This window comes from Hyperolius riggenbachi, chromosome 2 (genome assembly GCF_040937935.1).
Source record: "Hyperolius riggenbachi isolate aHypRig1 chromosome 2, aHypRig1.pri, whole genome shotgun sequence".
Taxonomy (NCBI): Eukaryota; Metazoa; Chordata; class Amphibia; order Anura; family Hyperoliidae; genus Hyperolius; species Hyperolius riggenbachi.
In genome coordinates, this window is record NC_090647.1 from 325,794,829 (window position 1) to 325,813,235 (window position 18,407).

General features: G+C 43.2%; 1 protein-coding gene across 1 annotated transcript in view; it reads left to right on the top strand.

The window, feature by feature from the left end:
* Positions 1-18,407, top strand: part of LOC137546609 (transcription elongation factor A protein 3-like) — a 101,228-nt gene that overhangs the window by 57,609 nt on the left and 25,212 nt on the right. Inside the window, exons 7-12 of the mRNA XM_068269270.1 lie at positions 1,168-1,230; positions 15,169-15,237; positions 16,943-16,990; positions 17,089-17,160; positions 17,263-17,337; positions 17,415-17,551. Of these exons, the coding sequence (XP_068125371.1) occupies positions 1,168-1,230; positions 15,169-15,237; positions 16,943-16,990; positions 17,089-17,160; positions 17,263-17,337; positions 17,415-17,551 (464 nt within the window). The remainder of the gene's footprint in view (positions 1-1,167; positions 1,231-15,168; positions 15,238-16,942; positions 16,991-17,088; positions 17,161-17,262; positions 17,338-17,414; positions 17,552-18,407) is intronic.

Genomic DNA, 18,407 nt, shown 5'->3' on the forward strand with positions numbered 1-18,407 from the left:
GAAAAGTAATTTATGGTGCATGTTGCTCTGTGAGAAATGTATGTCTTATATGTACCTGTTTACAGGTACATAAAATTTTACACTGTTTTTTTCAATAATGGTCCTTTAAGCAATGACTTTTGCCTTACATGGATCCAAAACAGCAAAATATTAATTCAAGACTCACCTCCCAGATAGAGGCATTTAACCTGCTGCCTCCCACGTCACGCCAATGGGGCTGTGTTTTGCAGGAGTCCTGGGGCTGTGTTTTGCAGGAGATCGCGCGCAGGATGCGCGCGCATCTCCTGCTTGGTGGGCGGAGCGGAGGTCCGCCTTTAGTCTCTGAATGGCGGTTGGCGCTCGGGAGACTGTTAGACGGCGATTATGCCGTCTATTTACATGTACAGCGCTGCGATCAGCCCTGTGGGACAGCCCTGTGACACGCCTGTCCCCTCCTGAGCAACAGAGGTGATCAGCTGTCATAGGCTGAAGCCTATGACAGCTGATCACGGGGATTGGCTAGCGGGGGGAGGGAGGGAGGGGGATTTAAAATTAATAAAAAAAAACAAAACGAAATTTTTGACAAAAAAAACACAAATAAACAAACACAAATAAACAAACAAACATTGGGGGGGCGATCAGACCCCACCAACAGAGAGCTCTGTTGGTGGGGAGAAAAGGGGGGAAGAATCACTTTTGTGCTGTTTTGTGCGGCCCTGCAGCTTGGCCTTAAAGCTACAGTGGCCAATTTAATGAAAAATTGCCTGGTCTTTAGGGGGGTTTAAGACTGCAGTCCTCAAGAGGTTAAATAAGATAGAGGTGTGGTCCGATTGTTATCACCAGCTGTCCCTCAGAGAGTCTCTCACAAACTAGTCACTTTCATAGTCATATGTTGCTATCATAGCTAATTTGAGGAGAATCTAATTCCAGAAAGAGACCATACTTAGTCACACCAAGATGTAGTTTAATGTAATCCTTGCATCCTGTTTAGAATAGTTAATGGATTACAATAGGTCTCTGGTAGTTTATAAGGGATAATAAATATATCAAAAGTAAATAATTTGTAATGAGTTGTCATTTATTTGTATAAAAACATTTTTTTTGGACACTAAAAAGGCCTGCTGCCTTGTACAGATTGTGGTGTTCTATAAAAGATTTATACAGTCACTGCATTGTTTTGCTTTTCAGTTCATGTTCAGATGCTCTCCCATCAAGCCCACCACCCCATGCTAAAGAGCCAATATCAAGCATGTAAGTATACCAAGCACACCAAACAAGTGATTACTACTGGCTAAGTGCATTATAGTGAATCGGCTGAATGCACCATAGTATATATACCGTAAGTTCAAATTTGAGAAATACATGTACAATATAGAAAATATTTGCGTATGACTGGATATTCAACAGAAATAAAGCTTGACTTCATTTTATTGCATTTAAAGTGGACCTTAAAGGGAACCAGATATGAACGTTTCACACAAAATAAACATATCAGTTGATAGCTTGTAAAGAATAAATGCTCTACCTGATAATTTTGCCGCTCTGGTGTGCCTTTTTTTAGTGTTTTTTATCCATTATTGCTCCAGGAAAAATCAAATATGGCCGCCGGCTCATATCCCTTCTCCTTCCGGGTTATATGAGTTGTTCTGGATGTGCTGTCTATGCTATATGAGACTAGGCTGCTATGTAGGCTATATGAGAAAGGCTCATCTGTGTGCTTTCATTTTGGTATGATGTACTGTAAGAAGTGTCTCTCATAGGAATGAAACTGCAGTCAGTATCTATGCAGACAGAGCACACAGGGATCATATTGCAGCCACAGAGCTTCTCTCTCAGTAGGAGCAGCCCCTCCCAGTCATCACAGCTCTCAGTATGCAAAGCAGGAAATCTAAGCCAGGAGAGGGGAAGGCTTGGGCTTGAAAAGACATCACAGAACAGTGACTGGCTATAATGATTCCAGGTCAAACCTCGACTGAATAGTCGGTGGATTCTTATCACAGTTGCTAATAGACTAATTAAGCAGATAACAATGAAACTAAAAGCAGGGTAGGTGTTTACTGTCATGTTCTCACTGATAAATGTAATAAAATACATGAGGGTGCTTCGTCTCTGGTTCTCTTTAACCCAGCAGTATGTAAAGCAGCTATAATGAAGTGGAATGCAGCTTTGTAGAGTGTTGATGAACCATTAGTGTTGTACAGCTTGATGCAATGCAGTGCAATGCAGCCATTGACTTATCCTTTGCTCTGCCTTTTATCTTATACATTCCCATTAAAACTGAATTGGGTGTGTCTGCACATGGGCTGTGATGAGGCTTTTGACACAATAACTCCCTGCAGTTGTAGCAACACTGAAACTAATGAGTTAAATACTCTCTCCAGATTAAGTAAGGAAGGATGCCAACATAAAAGTTTGAAACAGGTGCCTCCACGAACAGGAGAACGTTACTGCAACAATGCATAATTCAACCTGTCTTAAAAATCAGAACTGGCCACAAACTGAGTCGAAAAGTTGATTTTAATAACTTAAAATTACAAAATAGTATGAATATCAATGTAATACGGGAAATCATTTTTTAATGAGAGTGGAGTCAAACAGAACACTTTAATTTAAGTTCTTCTACAGCAAGACACCCCCTAAGGGGACGGTTAAATTGCACAGTTCTGTCTTTTATTTTTATGAAACTGCATACCAGAGTCCAATTACATATTATACACTAGAGTGCTAAAGAGACCCTGTCACATCACAAAGCTAGAATAACAGTGCTGCCAGACCAGAGCCACCCTATGGTGCCTGGGATAATCCTAAAATAAATGTATATGCCCACATTGTACCTATATCTAACCTGACATCATATTCCCATCTCATTTCTGTATTAGGTCCCACCTTTTTCTGTGTTAGAGCCCAACTGTTAGACAATGCATTGACCAATTTGACTTTCATACTGAACTTTAATTGTAGGAATACAGAAGAAGGGGACATGAGCTACTAATGTGTTGTTCAGTCTTGTACTCAAATTAAACATTTGTCGCCCAACATAATACTTCTTCTTAGCATTAATTGCTGTCCATTTTTTTCTAGTCTGCAGTCTGGACTTCTGCAGTCATCTGTTTTGGTGGTTTCAGCTGATTACCATAGTGTTATCTGTAGTGAATGGTCTCGTGTTCCTGTCAACAAAATGCTCAAGAGAATTTTGGTCAGGGACACCCGCATGGCCTTTCTTGGCAATGACTGAATGGAATATCCTGCTACATTGTCATTGGTCAGACAGGTCACATGATGCTAATTTCCACTTGTGGCCTGATACATCCAGCAGAGGGCCAGACGATGCACATAAATCATGTCTGTACATAATGGCAATGGGATGTTTTGTTTTTTTACAGAAAAAAATGGCATTTTACAAATCGCCCATGTGAAAAGTTGCAGTGTGTAGCATTGTAGTATGGATATCTTAGGTAAATAAACAGGGCGCTGCTTGTTTATTTACCTAAATTATATGTACTTGCCGTTGACTAGCCAGCCGACAGAACAGTCTTTTATCACACACATGGATAGAATAGAAATAGCTGTTACAGCTAAGCTGAACAGACAAGGATGTCGCTTATCTCTAAATGACGGCCACGATCTGTAAGAGGTGCTATAAATTAACCTATCCAGCTGGCATTTGCAACCAGATACACTATCTAATATGTGTTTTTTACTATTAGAAACACGCTACTAGGGTTATCCCAGTAGCCTAAATTTTGCTGTGCTGAACCCCTTTAATACTAATACTAAGTACCAGGCCTTAAAGAGTTGGAGCCAAAGCAAAAATATATACATACCAGGTATGTATATTTTATTTTATTTCACCCTATCTCAGGTACACTTCAAAGCAAATCTGAATTGAAAATTAAAAGTCAAAATAAACATATACATGTCATACTTCCCTACTCATCAATCACTTTCTCCTCTTCTGCGTCCTGTTTGTCCACTGTGATCAATGGAATTCTCTGTCTTCCATTTTGAAAATGGCCATTTCCACATAACAGCTTTTTGGGGTAATATCGCCCACTTGAGCCATAGGGAAACATGGACATCACCTTGCTCATCAGTTGTCTTTTCAATTATATATATAAGTGACAGCAACTGACATATTTTAGTTCTGACAAAATCTTGTCAGGACTGTAAGGAATTGTTGTAAGAAGAAAATGGTGAGCTTCTGAGGGGAACTGACAATAAGTATGTAATATTCATTTGCAGGTGCATCATGTGTTTATTTTAAAAAATGTACTCGGTTCAACTTCACTTTAAAAAGATATCACTCCCATAACAACCCGACAGAATGGAAAGCATATCTGATGGATTTGTTTATGGAACCCTTGAGTGATTCTAAAACACCATTTATAATTTTTCCCTACAAATAGCACAGCTAATCCTTTAGAGATGGATCAGTGTATGGGTTTCATGTAGGTTTGAAGGATATATTGGAATATAATCAACATTCATGCTCAAGTGGGTGGATGTTTTTTCAATTAATTATTTACACCGCTGTGTCGCTGTGTTCAGAAGCCCTGGTATAGTTGTCCCACTTAAAATGTACCCCATACCATAACTTATTATTATTCTTAAAGTGAGAACTGTTAGCAAAAGCATGCATGCAGAAACATCCAAATCCACTGTGTGTGAGGATGCTGTGGTCACATACTGATGAAAACTGGAGGAAAGCTGTTTTAAAACTGGTCATTACAGAAAAGGAAATATATCTGTAGCTGAATGCTGAACTTAAAGTAAATTTATATTGCAACAACCTTGGCAAATATGTCATCAGAGCAGCTAAATTCCAGACTGCAGCTCTAAATTATTGTGACAGTGGGTGACTGCAGACTCTAATGCCTAAAATACACGGGTCGACCGGCGGCTCGATTAGCCGCCGGATCGACCCCAGCTGCGCCCCCGCGTGTATCGATTACCGCTCGTCCCCGCCGGCGCTTCCTTATCAGCGCTCAATTCCCTGCCAGCATGATTATTATTATTATTATTATTGATTTATAAAGCGCCAACATATTCCGTGGCGCTGTACAAAGTAAGAAACAAACATACAATACAGACAATGGTGTACACCAATATACAAGATACATAATTAGTGACAAAATACAAAGAGTGATACAAAATACAAATTATCGAATTGGTAATGACAGTGATAAAATTAACATGATGAATAAAATGTATAATGATTACCAAGACACAAAAGGGGGAGAGAGTCCTGCCCTTGCGAGCTTACAATCTAAAGGGAATGGGGGGGAAACAGGAGGAGGGGTAGTATGCAGCAAATATATAGAGGCTTGGAGGGCGCATGCGCGGCGCTGACCGAATTGGATGTGATCCCCGGCCGCTCCGCTCCAACTCTGCACAACCCGCTTAATTACGCGAGCAAACTTAAATCCACACCAAACTTGCAACGTGGCACTGTGACATGACCAAGGGGAGGAAGAGCAAAAAGAAAGGCGACTCTCCGGACTCTACAACCCCCGGCACCCCCAAAACATCCCCGATCTCCACGCGCTCATCCAAAACCAAGATGGCGGAGGTACAGCAAGGCACAAAACAACAACAAGGCCCAGCCTCTCCCGAGCATAGAATCTCGCCGCAGGCCAGCAAAAAGAGTAACCAACCTGCCTCTCCAATCCAGTTAACCTCTCAGGACGAGCTGGTTGCAAATATCCAGAAAGTTTTCCGTGCGGAACTAAAGGAGGCGGTTCGAGATTTTACGCTCCAGATACGAGAAATTGGAGGTCGGGTCGCCGACTTGGAGAAACAAACGGACTCTATTACAGTAGCCTTAGCAGAAGACAAAGTGCAAATGGACACTCAAGCTACTCAGATCGACACTCTAGAATTGAAAATGGAAGACATCGAAAACCGCAACCGCCGCGCTAATCTCAGAATCCGAGGTCTCCCAGAAACAGAGACCGACCTCCCAGCCGTGGCACTTGCCCTCTTTAAAGCTCTTCTTCCCCTAGAAGATCCACAGCAATTCCGCATGATACGGATCCACAGGGCGCTGGCCAAACCGCCTAAACCTCACTTACCGAGAGATGTGGTACTCAAACTTCACTATGAAGAAGTCAGAGACCAAATACTGCAGGCAGCCAGAAACCTGACATCGCTCCCGGGAGTCCCAGACACCGTACAACTCTATGCGGACTTGGCCCCCATGACGATCCAGCGCAGACGGCTCCTCCGCCCGGTAACCACATCGCTCCTGAAGGCCTCCGTTAAATACAAATGGGGATTCCCCTTCTCCCTATCTTTCCAGTATGGCGGAAAAGCTTACACATGCCGCACACTAGAAGAAGGCCGTAAACAGCTTGAATTGGCAGGAATCCGAGCGCAACCTATGGATGTCGTCCACTTACCACAACTGGCCCCGAGACCTGCGAAAGTCTGGACAACTAAAGCACCTCGCTCTCGCCCACAAACCGAGGACAATTAAAAGAGGTTACACGGTGACCTAAAAACCTTCATGAAGCTGGGCCTAAACCGTGAGTACTGAATTGCCCACTACCTTTATCCCACCGGGGGAGTACCCTCATTTGATAACACTTCCCTATCCCTAAAAACTGCACCAGTGGCTGTTCAGTAAACTTGAATGCTTTAATATCCTCCCGTGTCGCATTAGAACAACAGCCGCCATTTCATTGATCTCACTTAGCGGGAGACGCTTAGGCAGACTCTGGGCCTCCACACGCTCGGAACCTGCTGCTCCTGAGACAGAAGAGACATGGGCACTCTACTATACTTTAAAGCCCGCCGTACCATAGTTTGGAGATCACCGAAGCTCTGCATATAACCTGGATATCCAGGAGGACTCTAGGAAAATAGCCCACCGAGGCCCCCCCCCCTCTTTCCCTTTACCCTCCGGTTATATAGTTCATGTTGAATTTTGTTTCTATTTACTCTGTTATAGGATGGTGGACAACAAAGCCTCTCCACCAAAGAGGTTTACCAAAATATAACTTTCATACCCATCTTAATGTCTAATATAGCCACGTTGGATACTTCATTTTAAGTTTGCACTTCAATGTTTGAAATGTTCTATGATAGGTTGATGCGGCAGTTGGGTAGAAATGCTGCCTCCACCTGACAATCTGCATGACTGGTATCCTAATATCCCCAGACATGCCTATGGCCACTAAGAGCAAATTTTGCTCTACTAGAGCCGGACCGGACCACACCGGCCCAGGACTCTCTATTGTCACTATGTTGTTAATTGCATGTTTCATGTTTCTTGTCCCAAAGGTTGACATACCCTATAAGCCCTCCCCCCGGGCTGCTGAAGTACAGAATCTCAAATTCCACCACCAAAAAAACCAAATACTGCATATATCACTAATCAGAAAACTTCATGGCGTCCGTCAATGTCATATCGCATAATGCCAAGGGCCTAAATGCCCCGGCAAAAAGAAGAAAAGCATTTATCGATTACCAAAAATGCCACCCGGATATAATCTGTATCCAGGAGACCCACTTCTCCACAAATTCTGCACCCAGATATTTTCACAAAAACGATCAGAGATTCTATGCTTCGACAGCTACAAAAAAACACAGAGGAGTGATCACCCTAAAAGCGAACTCCCTTCCACTAATAGTTGAAAAAACGATCCCGGACGATGAGGGAAGATTTATTATAATCCAGGGCAAACTGCAGCACACACAAATCACAATAATAAACCTATACGCCCCACCAGAGTCCCCAATCCCAGCCATAAAAAAAGTCTTGTCTCACTTGTCTGAAATGGGACAGGCTCAGGTGATCTGGGCCGGAGATTTCAACCTGGCGCCCAACCCTGCCATAGACAGATCCAAACCGACCGTCTCCCCTAGACACCATCAACTAGCGTCATCTCTGAAGGGGCTGCTCTCCCCATTCCACCTGGTAGACGCATGGAGAGAATATATCCCCAATAAACGGGAATACACCTTTTACTCCCAAGCGCATCGCTCATACTCGCGCATAGATGCCATTCTCATGTCATCCTCATTAATTCCTAATCTCGCCTATGCAAGGCACGCTATCACAACATGGTCCGACCATGATATAGTCTGGGTCTCATGTACCTCATTATGCACTCCTATAGTATGTCCCCCATGGAGACTCAACGAGTCACTCCTGACAGACTCTGAAACAGCCCTTGACATAGAAGAACACTTGCTGAACTACTTCAAGGATAATGACCTAACTCACACTAAACCAGATATCCTCTGGCTTGCCCATAAGCCGACAATAAGAGGCCACCTCATTAAAATAGCTAGCCACAAAAAGAAGGCCAAGACACAACAGCAACTCCAGCTAGAAAGTAAACTTGCACGTCTTAAAACGACTCACGCTCATCATCCATCCCTCTTCACACTCAAACAAATAGAAGACACCACCAAACAAATTAATATACTCCTCTCTAATAGGACAGAAAAAGCCATCCGCTGGACCAAATCAAAATGCTATACGCAAAGTAACAAACCTAACTCCTGGCTAGCAAGAAAATTACGCGATATACAAAATACTAACAAAATATTTCAAATTAAAACACAGCAAGGAACAACAACCTCTGACCCACTTAAAATCCATCATACCTTTGCTGAATACTACAAATCTCTCTATTCAGCAACCCAAGACAATAGGGCCCTCCCAAATATAGGCGATTTCTTACGCACAGTACGCACCCCATGCCTCACACCAGAAAAATCGGTGGCCCTAAACCTTCCGGTCACCGAAATTGAAGTGACCACAGCTATCAAAAAGTTAAAAAATGGAAAATCCCCAGGCCCTGACGGCTTCACAGCCATCTACTATAAAAAATTTAAAAACTCCCTCACACCCTACCTACTTAGATTTTATAACTCTATACTACAAGGTAAAGCCCCAGCCCCAGAGTTCCTTCAATCAATAATTACAGTTATCCCCAAACCAAACAGAGACCACTTAGATGTGCGCAACTTTAGACCTATATCATTATTAAATTTAGATTACAAAATCTTCACCTCCATACTAGTAGCGAGGCTTAACACAATACTAGGCCCACTAATCCACAAAGATCAAGTAGGTTTCATCCCACTACGCCAAGCCCCCGATAATGTAAGGAAAGTAATAAACCTTATCCAAATAGTTAAGAGACAAAAATCACCCACAATCCTAGCCTCTCTCGACATGGAAAAGGCCTTCGATACCATCAACTGGCCTTTCATGATGGAAGCACTACAGAAGGCAGGAATCGGAGGCCCTTTCCTACAGGCCATCAATTGTCTTTATTCCTCTCCAATCGCTACCTTAAAATTACCCACAGACTCCCCATCTCTAATCCCTATCAGACGTGGAACACGGCAGGGGTGCCCCCTGTCCCCGGCACTCTTCGCCCTAGTAATTGAGCCCCTAGCAGAAGCAATTCGCTCCTCTCCTGACATCCAAGGAATCAAAGTAGCAGACCACGAGTACAAAGCCAATCTCTTCGCTGATGATTTGTTAATTACTCTCACTTCGCCACACACATCCCTGCCAAATCTTCTCACACTAGTTAAAACTTTTGGAAAACTATCTGGACTCCAGCTCAACATCAATAAAACAGAGATCCTACCTATAAACCTTCATCCAGCAGTAGCCTTATCCCTAACATCCTCCCTAGGAGTTAAATTACAGACTAAATACCTTACATACCTGGGCATCAAGATCTCAGGCAGCCCCTTAGAACTCTATGACCTAAACATTAAACCAATGCTCGCCAAACTAAAATCGGATTTACTAAAGTGGTCCTCCCCGACCATTTCTTGGTCTGGACGCATTCACGCAATTCGCATGACGCTTCTCCCACGCATTTTATACCTATTTCGCTCTCTACCCATAACAATCACTCAGGCTTCACTAAAAGATCTCCAAACACATATATTTAAATTTATATGGAATAACAAAAAAGGCAAAATTTCTCGCAAAATAATGTACTGGAATAGGTCTAGGGGAGGGTTGGGAGTCCCAGACCTCTTTTCCTACTACAAAGCATCTCAGATTGCACAATTATCTCAACTCTACTCCCTACACAACCCACCATTGTGGACCCAGATAGAAAATTGCCTCATAAAACCATACACCCTACAGGCGCTAATGTGGGCAAATAAAAAATTGCCTCCATCACACTAAGCCATATCCCCCCTTTCAGCTCACTCATTGACACTTTGGAACAAACTTAAAAATACCAAAAGGTTGAAGTCTTCTTTCCCACAGCTAACCTCACTGTTTGGAAACCCAGATTTCACTCCCGGGTTAGAACACAGAGCATTTCGCTGGTGGAAAGACAACGGCTACTACCTGGTCAAGCATATCCTGATAGATGACAAATGCCCCTCATGGACACAATTTAAAGAGAAAACCTTATTCCCACAATCAGAATATTTCTCAGCCCTCCAAATCTTCCACTACCTAAAATCACTCCCCACACCGCTACCTGGGTCCCCACCTAGGACCCCATTTGAGTTGTGGTGCCTAAACACGCCATTAGAAGGAGGTCTTATCTCCTACCTGTACTCAATATTCTCCCAACCACTGGAACCTTACAAAACAAACACTATGACACAGTGGGAATTGGATATGGGCGTTAGTCTATCGTTAGAACAATGGTCGAAATCTTGCCTAACCCTTACTAAAGGGATTAGCTACTATTCTCACATCGAGACCAATATGAAAATTCTCCATCGTACCTATCAAACCCCTAATAAGATTCACAACTTTGACCCATCAAGATCCAAATACTGCTTCCGAAACTGTGGACAGACCGGCACAATGGCCCACATCTGGTGGTTCTGCCCACTAGCCCGTGACTACTGGAATCAGATTTCAGCCCTTATCAACTCTGCACTGGAAAATGCTCAACCAACTGACCCGCTCATGCTCCTGCTAGGCCATAAACCAAAAGGTTGGAAATACCCTCACCATCGACTGGCTCAGCACATAGCCAAGGCTGCCAGAATTCACATCGCCAGACAATGGCTTCAACCATCCCTATCTATAGCACAAACTAGAGAAATTATAAACAACATTCTCATCAACGAGCGTCTCCTAGCAATCATTAACGACACTACTTTACCCTTTATCAGAACCTGGCAGCCTTGGCTATCACTTACCGAATCACAACAAGTAAGAGCCGTGGCGTTAACCATATAAAGAACCAATATGAGAACCTATCTTAGTATAATATTGCACTTATCTATGATGATTCTGTCTCAGGCATTCCCCCCCCTCCGATATGTCAACCCTACCTTATCGTTATTTTTCATTATATGTACATTTTATCTCAACCCAGCAACGAATCAATGTAACTTTGGCCCTACCAGGGCAACTTTACTGCATAACCTGTTTTGTTTCAAAAAACCCAATAAAAACCTTTTGAAACTAAATATATAGAGGCTTTGTGTTTTAGGATACCTAGTAGGAGTGCAATTTGGTCTTAGTACAAAGGGAAGTGGCATTATGCACAGTACTTTATTTGCTGTTCCATAGAAAGCTCACCTTCCTCCACACTTTGGAGACATCAGAGATGCACCTTATCAGCATAAAGCCATTCCCCATCTAGGCTGCTCTGTGGGCTCTCAGCAGGAGGCAGGCAGCTAGGCACTGCAGATGAGAGCTGGTATCATGCTTGCACCTCATGTGAAGGTAGTTGGATTGTGTCTGTGGAAGGGAGAGCAGCTCACGGGTCCTGTGGTTAGCCCAGGATAATCTCCCATGCGGCCAGACACCAGAGAGGACTTGCTGTAACTCGGAGGGTCCCGTGGCCCTGGTTTGTGGACTGTTTTATTCCTCGTTTAGCTGGTGTTGTGGACTTGTCCAATGGATACTGGATGTGGTGACTGGTGAGAACTACACCTTTTGGACTTCTGCTATTTGTGGAGCTACTGGGACTTTGGGACTTGTGTTGTTTTGCCTGTGAAGCTGGGAATTGGGACTCTTCTGTGACACTTCCTTGTGGATTGTCTAGTAATAGTTTGAACTGTTGTGTGAACTGTGTGCCCAATAAACGCCCGCCAGCCGGGTTCTGTTTACTCTGCTGCTATACACTGTGTCTCTGGGATCTGGGGTCTTGGAACCGTCACAAGTATATACTGTATTACTGTACATATAGTGCAATATGAAGTAGTGAGGGAAATTCTATCCATTCCTCCTATTACCACCAATAGGTGAGCCGTTGAACTATCAGTGTCAGTAGGCCAGCTCATGGTTGCAGATAGCTGTATATTAGGTAACTGTGCCATTTCTACTTACCAGCAGTGTTGAGCTAGATATTCGCTAAAGTCATATTCATGAAAATACAGTTTGTTTTCAAAATCATTTTATTTCGCCGAGCATGCCTGGGTCTGCCCTGAATTGGGTTTGGCACAATACATCGCTCAGTAGAGAAAGAAATAGATAGGGCACACAACATGCAGTTTACAAGTAAGCAAAACTAAAAATAATGTGCAATAAACATCATGCAGAATCAGTGTGAGAGGCGGTTGACACAATATACGGATCAGTTTAGTCTTGCGGATGGTTTGACCGTAATGAAACAGCCCCGGGCCGCAGCCTAAGAGGGGGCATTGGTGTGTGTGTGTGTGGGGGGGGGGGGGAGTGTATGGAGGGAGTTCAAGAAGTTGACAGCCGAGGGAAAGAAAGAGTTCATGTGCCTGGTGGTCCTAGTGGAGATGGCTCAACCTCTGGCCGATGGGAGCAGACTGAAGAAGCGTTGGCCTTGGTTAGAGGGATCGTTGGAATTTCTCAGCACTCTAGAGCACAGTCTGGTGTTGTATAGGAGGTCAAGTGAGGGGAGGGGGTCTCCCAATCATTCTCTCCTTGTACCAGTGGCAAATTCTCGACCATCTGACAGTATGTCTGTACGTCATCCTTGGTGATGAGGCCGACAATGGTGGTGTCATCAGCAAATTTTTCAATATGGTCACTGAAAACGAGTATAAGAGAGTAACTGAGAAAACACAAATTTTTGCTTCTTAAAATAGGGAGTAAAAGGAATAGCGCAGCATACTGTAAACTAAATATTAGTACAACTATGTGGCTATCTGCAAACATATTTTTGCAATTGAACACATTAGCAAAAATACATTTGCTAAATCCATGAATGTATTTTCTCAGGATTTACAGATTTTTAAATATATTTTTTCTTTATAATTGATTTTTTGCAACAAAAATAAATCCAAAAAGGATATTGGCATATTCAGTCATCACTAGTTACTAATAATCTACTATTGGCTTTTCTAATGCCTAGCACTAACCCTCCCTCACTAAGCAAACCCCTTTCTAGTTGCCTACCACTACCCCCCCCAGCATCCCCCTATCTATATACCTACACTACTCCCCCCCCCCTTAAAGAGAACCCGAGGTGGGTTTGAAGAATATTATCTGCATACAGAGACTGGATCTGCCTATACAGCCCAGCCTCTGTTGCTATCCCAAACCCCCCTAAGGTCCCCCTGCACTCTGCAATCCCTCATAAATCACAGCCACGCTGCTGACAAACAGCTTGTCAGAGCTAGCTGTGTTTATCTCTATAGTGTCAGTCTGCTGCTCTCCCCGCCTCCTGCAGAACTCCAGTCCCCGCCTGCATCCCTTCCCTCCCTGCTGATTGGAGGGAAGGGACGGGGGCAGGGACTAGAGCTATGCAGGAGGCGGGGGAGCAGCTGAGACTGACACTACAGATGTAAACACAGCCTCACAGCACGGCTGTGATTTATGAGGGATTGCAGAGTGCAGGGGGACCTTAGTGGGGTTTGGGATAGCAACAGAGGCTGGGCTGTATAGGCAGATCCAGCCTCTGTATGCAGATAACATTCTTTAAACACACCTCGGGTTCTCTTTAAGCCTATCTACATGCTAAACACTAATGCCCAAAAAACAGATATCTACCCTAACTCTTATTACTAACCCCCTCTACCCTACTTCATCTATCCTCTGCCTACTACAGTACTACCCTATCCCCTAACACAAACCTTCCTTAAGCTGGCCATACACTGGCCCGATTTACCGCCGTTTCGACAGCAGATTCGATCACTGGGATCGAATCTGCTGCCAATCGTTCGCGCTACACGCCGAATTTCGATTCATTTCGTCCGATCCCGTCGATCGCGGCGTGTGGAAAATTACCGTTGATCGCCCGCGGGTAAAGAGCGCATCGCTAGCGGCGTTCGAGTGCCCGACGACCGACGCATTAGAGCCCGCATACATTACCTGCTCCGCCGGCGCGACTGCCCCCGCTCGTCTCCGCTCTTCTCCGCTCTGGTCTCCGGCATGCCTTCACTTATTCCTGCCCGGCAGGAAGTTTAAACAGTAGAGGGCGCTCTACTGTTTAAACTTCCTGCCGGGCAGGAAGAAGTGAAGCGTGCTGGAGCCAGAGACCAGAGCGGAGAAGAAGAGCGGAGAGAGACCCGGGAGTCGCGCTGGCGGAGCAGGTAATGTATGCGGCGGGGGGAGCGGCGGCAGCAGCACCACCACCACAACAACAGATTGTGATCGGTTTCAGGCTGAAATCGGTTCACAATCTGTTTGCAGTAAAGGTAGCCATACGATCCCTCTCTGATCAGATTCGATCAGATAGGGATCTGTCTGTTGGTCGAATCTGATGGCAAGTCGACCAGTGTATGGCTACCTTTACTCTCCCTATCCTCTACTGGAAGGTCAGCTATGTCATAGCAGGACCTCAGTGCTGATATTTGGAGCTTGGCTATAAGATATGCCACGGTGCTGCATACTACAATAATAATAGTGGGCACTCGGTTATAGTTTAGACAAGCAGTATCTATTCAATACCTGATGACAAATACCTAAGTTGTCTCCCATGCACTCTGCTACTCAGTAACGAATTAGCAGTTCTACAATAGCAGATTACCAGCACGCACATTTCTCACCCAGCGCACCAGAGCTGCACATTTACATTGCGGTCTGTGGAGGTACTTGATTTAACGCATGAGTTAGGAGCCCAAATAAACTGCTCTGCTTCCTACTATATGAACACTGAGTGCCTGCTAAGATAGGAAGCTTTTTTGCGTTGGAGGCTTTCAGCACTCATATTTGGGGTTGCAGGTTACTATGTGTAGCAGATGACTGCAGGTTGCAGCTCCCTGATTAGTAGGTTTGCAACAAAAGGATGTTGTTCATGTAAGAATTTTCTCTTGCAGGGAATGTCCTAAATCAAATTCTCCATCCCCGAGCAAGCCAGCTGCTGTCAAGGAAACAAAGCTTAAAAGGTGAAACTGTGAATATAGTCAAAACATACTAATAGTACCATAACAGCATAAAACATGCTTTCGTTCAGTGTATATATGGTGGACTTCTTTAGATCATGTTTTTGGGATCTAAGGCACATGAAACAAAAAACGTCTATTTGCTTTGCTCAAAGGATGTTTTTTTCTTCCTTTTTTTTCTATTTAACAGGACATGGCCATCTACTGTACGATGTACACATTATATCAACATCTCCTATCGGTAGAGTTGGCCTACCGAGGGTAACAGGAAACGGAAAGGAAGAAAACATTTATTTTTAATGGGATCACACATTTTTACAAAGCCAAAAGTTTTGAGATACTTGGATGTCATTCCTAGGCTAACTTTAGAGATGTAAAAAGTAAGGTTTTGGCCCAAAATATGCATTTGTCAAACTCTGCTTCCTGATAAAGACTTGCCTATTGGGTAAGAAACTTATTCTTTACATCTTTTAAAGTTAGCCAATTTCATCCAGATTGAAAACTTACTGCTTTAACTGATGTCTAACACAATACAATATCCACAAAAGAGAAGGAGAAGACATAATACTGCAGAACATACAAATTGCACAAAAAACACGCAAACAATATGTCAAAATATAAAAAATACAGTATAATTAATCCAGAAAGTCATAATATGAAACATTGCATTAAAAATCACATGAGATGGCCATCCCACTACTCAACACAACCAGACCACAGCAAAGCATACAAGGTTGGCCAATAAGCACCCTGGGCTAGCAAAAGCTAATTAGTATCCTGTTACAGGCTGGTATGTGTAGCAGGTCATACACAAAGACAATGCAAAAGGTAATCTATAGACGTAAGTGATGGACTTAGTCCATCAGCAAACGTGTATGCAACTCAGCAGCACCATATCGGATAAGCAGTATCAATAACAAGAGCAAGCCAACTTTAGGCAAATAATAGCAATCCCAGTGTAGCATTGTAGTATGCACAGCATATATCACAGCTCCAGTATGAACCATGTAGTATAGTGTCACTGTTCTTACAGCATATTTGGTGCCATGTGCATGATGGGATGCTGGTCATAAACTGCATGAATGTTCAGAGATAAAAGCGTGCAGTCAGCGTGCAGGGAATCCTGCCTCAGATTGAAAGGCACATCTAGACCAGACTGATAATACCAACAGAATCCACAAGTGGGAAAGGTGTATTAGCGTGTTCACGCTGATGGACACCAGAGTGGTGGGTGAATGCCAGTCAGACAGTGCTAAAGGCCAGACAGAACAGCAATGCCATGAATGGAGGTTGTGTGGTGGGATGGTTTTTAAATCTGGACCAAGCTTCAAAATGTTTCACTGGACTTCTGGCTTTGTCAGGGACATGACTTACACTTGCGCACACATCCATACATAAACGCATAGCAGGCTAATGGCAGTGTGGGCGCTGGTAAACAGCCAACTTATAGTGGGGGCATGCTCTTCAAACATACCTCTCCAATGACCCAGGAAGATAAAGAAATGTTGTTAATCCAAGCCACTAGCTGCTGGTTAATTAACCAAGTGTTGGTGCAATCAGGTGGCTTTGCTTGGCTCGAGTTCTCTTCCTTCCTGGGTTAGTGGAGATGTACATGTTAGAATAATCTTCTGCGCAATGCTAATTATAAATATTGGATTTGTTTGTATGGTTTATATAATTCTGATAGTTATTGCTATCCTGTTTGTAGGAGCCATTCAGCTGATGTGCATTCTTCTCATAGTAAGAAGCCAGAAAGGTAGGATTGTACCTGGGGATGAGCACCTGTCAGTACTTATATAATGCAGACTGACGCTGAGCTCTGTCTGTCCTTTGGTAACTGTGTTTCTCTGCTAGGAGACTCTCCCTAAATGCTTCACTCCCATCACCAACATCTAGTAAAAGTTCTACCACAACCAAGGAAGAAAGGTAAGAAGTGGGGAGATGGACTACAACCTTAGGTAATCATCATAAATAAATATTACATGATATAGAGATGAAAAGATAGAAGATTTCTTTACTCTCTTGCAGGAGACACTCCAGCAGCAATCCAACAGCTGCTGTCCTGAATGAGCCCAGCAAAACATCCACAAATAAAGAAGAAAGGTGACTGCAGTTTTAATGTAAACCTGGTCCTCTCTAAATTGTGTTCCTCAAAACATCTGTTTTCTTCTATACTGTAGAGCAAGCAGTGTGTTGGCAAGCTCCCCTACCTGCAGCAGCCCCCCTTCATCTGTGTTTCTACCCAACTGCTATGAGACTGGTAACTCTGTCAGAGACAAGTGTGTGGATATGGTGACAGCTGCTCTGAAAACCGATGGTAAGACTAGAGATAGAGTGGGAGTTCAGCTCCAGATTTTTTGTTGATATTAAAGTGTCCTGAGCAGACTCTAAAAAAAAAGTTAGCTACTCATCTATTTAAGAAGAATGGCTCTGCATACAGAGCCTTCTCGATCCTCTCTGTATCCTCTTGGTCCAGAGCTGTCCCACTGGTAATGTTATTCAACCTGCAGGTCAAATAAGCCTTTGGCTTTCAAATTCTTCCAAACAACGAGCGGTTCTATACTGTGCAAATGGGAGTGCGCACTCACACATGTGCAGTATGGAGCAGCCTGTCTTTGGAAGCACTTGGGAACACTATAGGATCCAGAGTCTTACCATTACATAGGTAAGTGTCTAACCTGAAGCAAGGACAGAAACAAGTCATTTGGAACATTTTGAAAAATTATTGAATGAATGAGGTGAAAAATAGGAAGAAGAGATAATTCATGAGATATGTTTTGGGAGTCAACACGATTCAGCCATAATACTAATTGTCACAAGAAGAGAAGGTATGTCTCACAATAAAAACAAAGTTTGACTGAAATGTCAATTTGAGTTTTTAAAAACAACACTGGTTGAATTCTAAAAAGTGAAACCTAAAGTAAAGAGCTAAAATAAACTTATGAGATAATGAATTGTATGTGTAGTACAGATAATAAATAGAACATATGTAACTAAGAAAACAGTCTCATGTTTATTTTCCGTTATATAGCTTTATTTATAAAATTACATCAGACTTTCACAATTGCAGTTTAGAATCCGCACTCTGTATTTAAAACTGTAAAACAAAGCACAGTTAATGACCCTTTGAACTTTCCTGCAGTAACACCTTATCTCAAGCTGTCTCTCCCTGT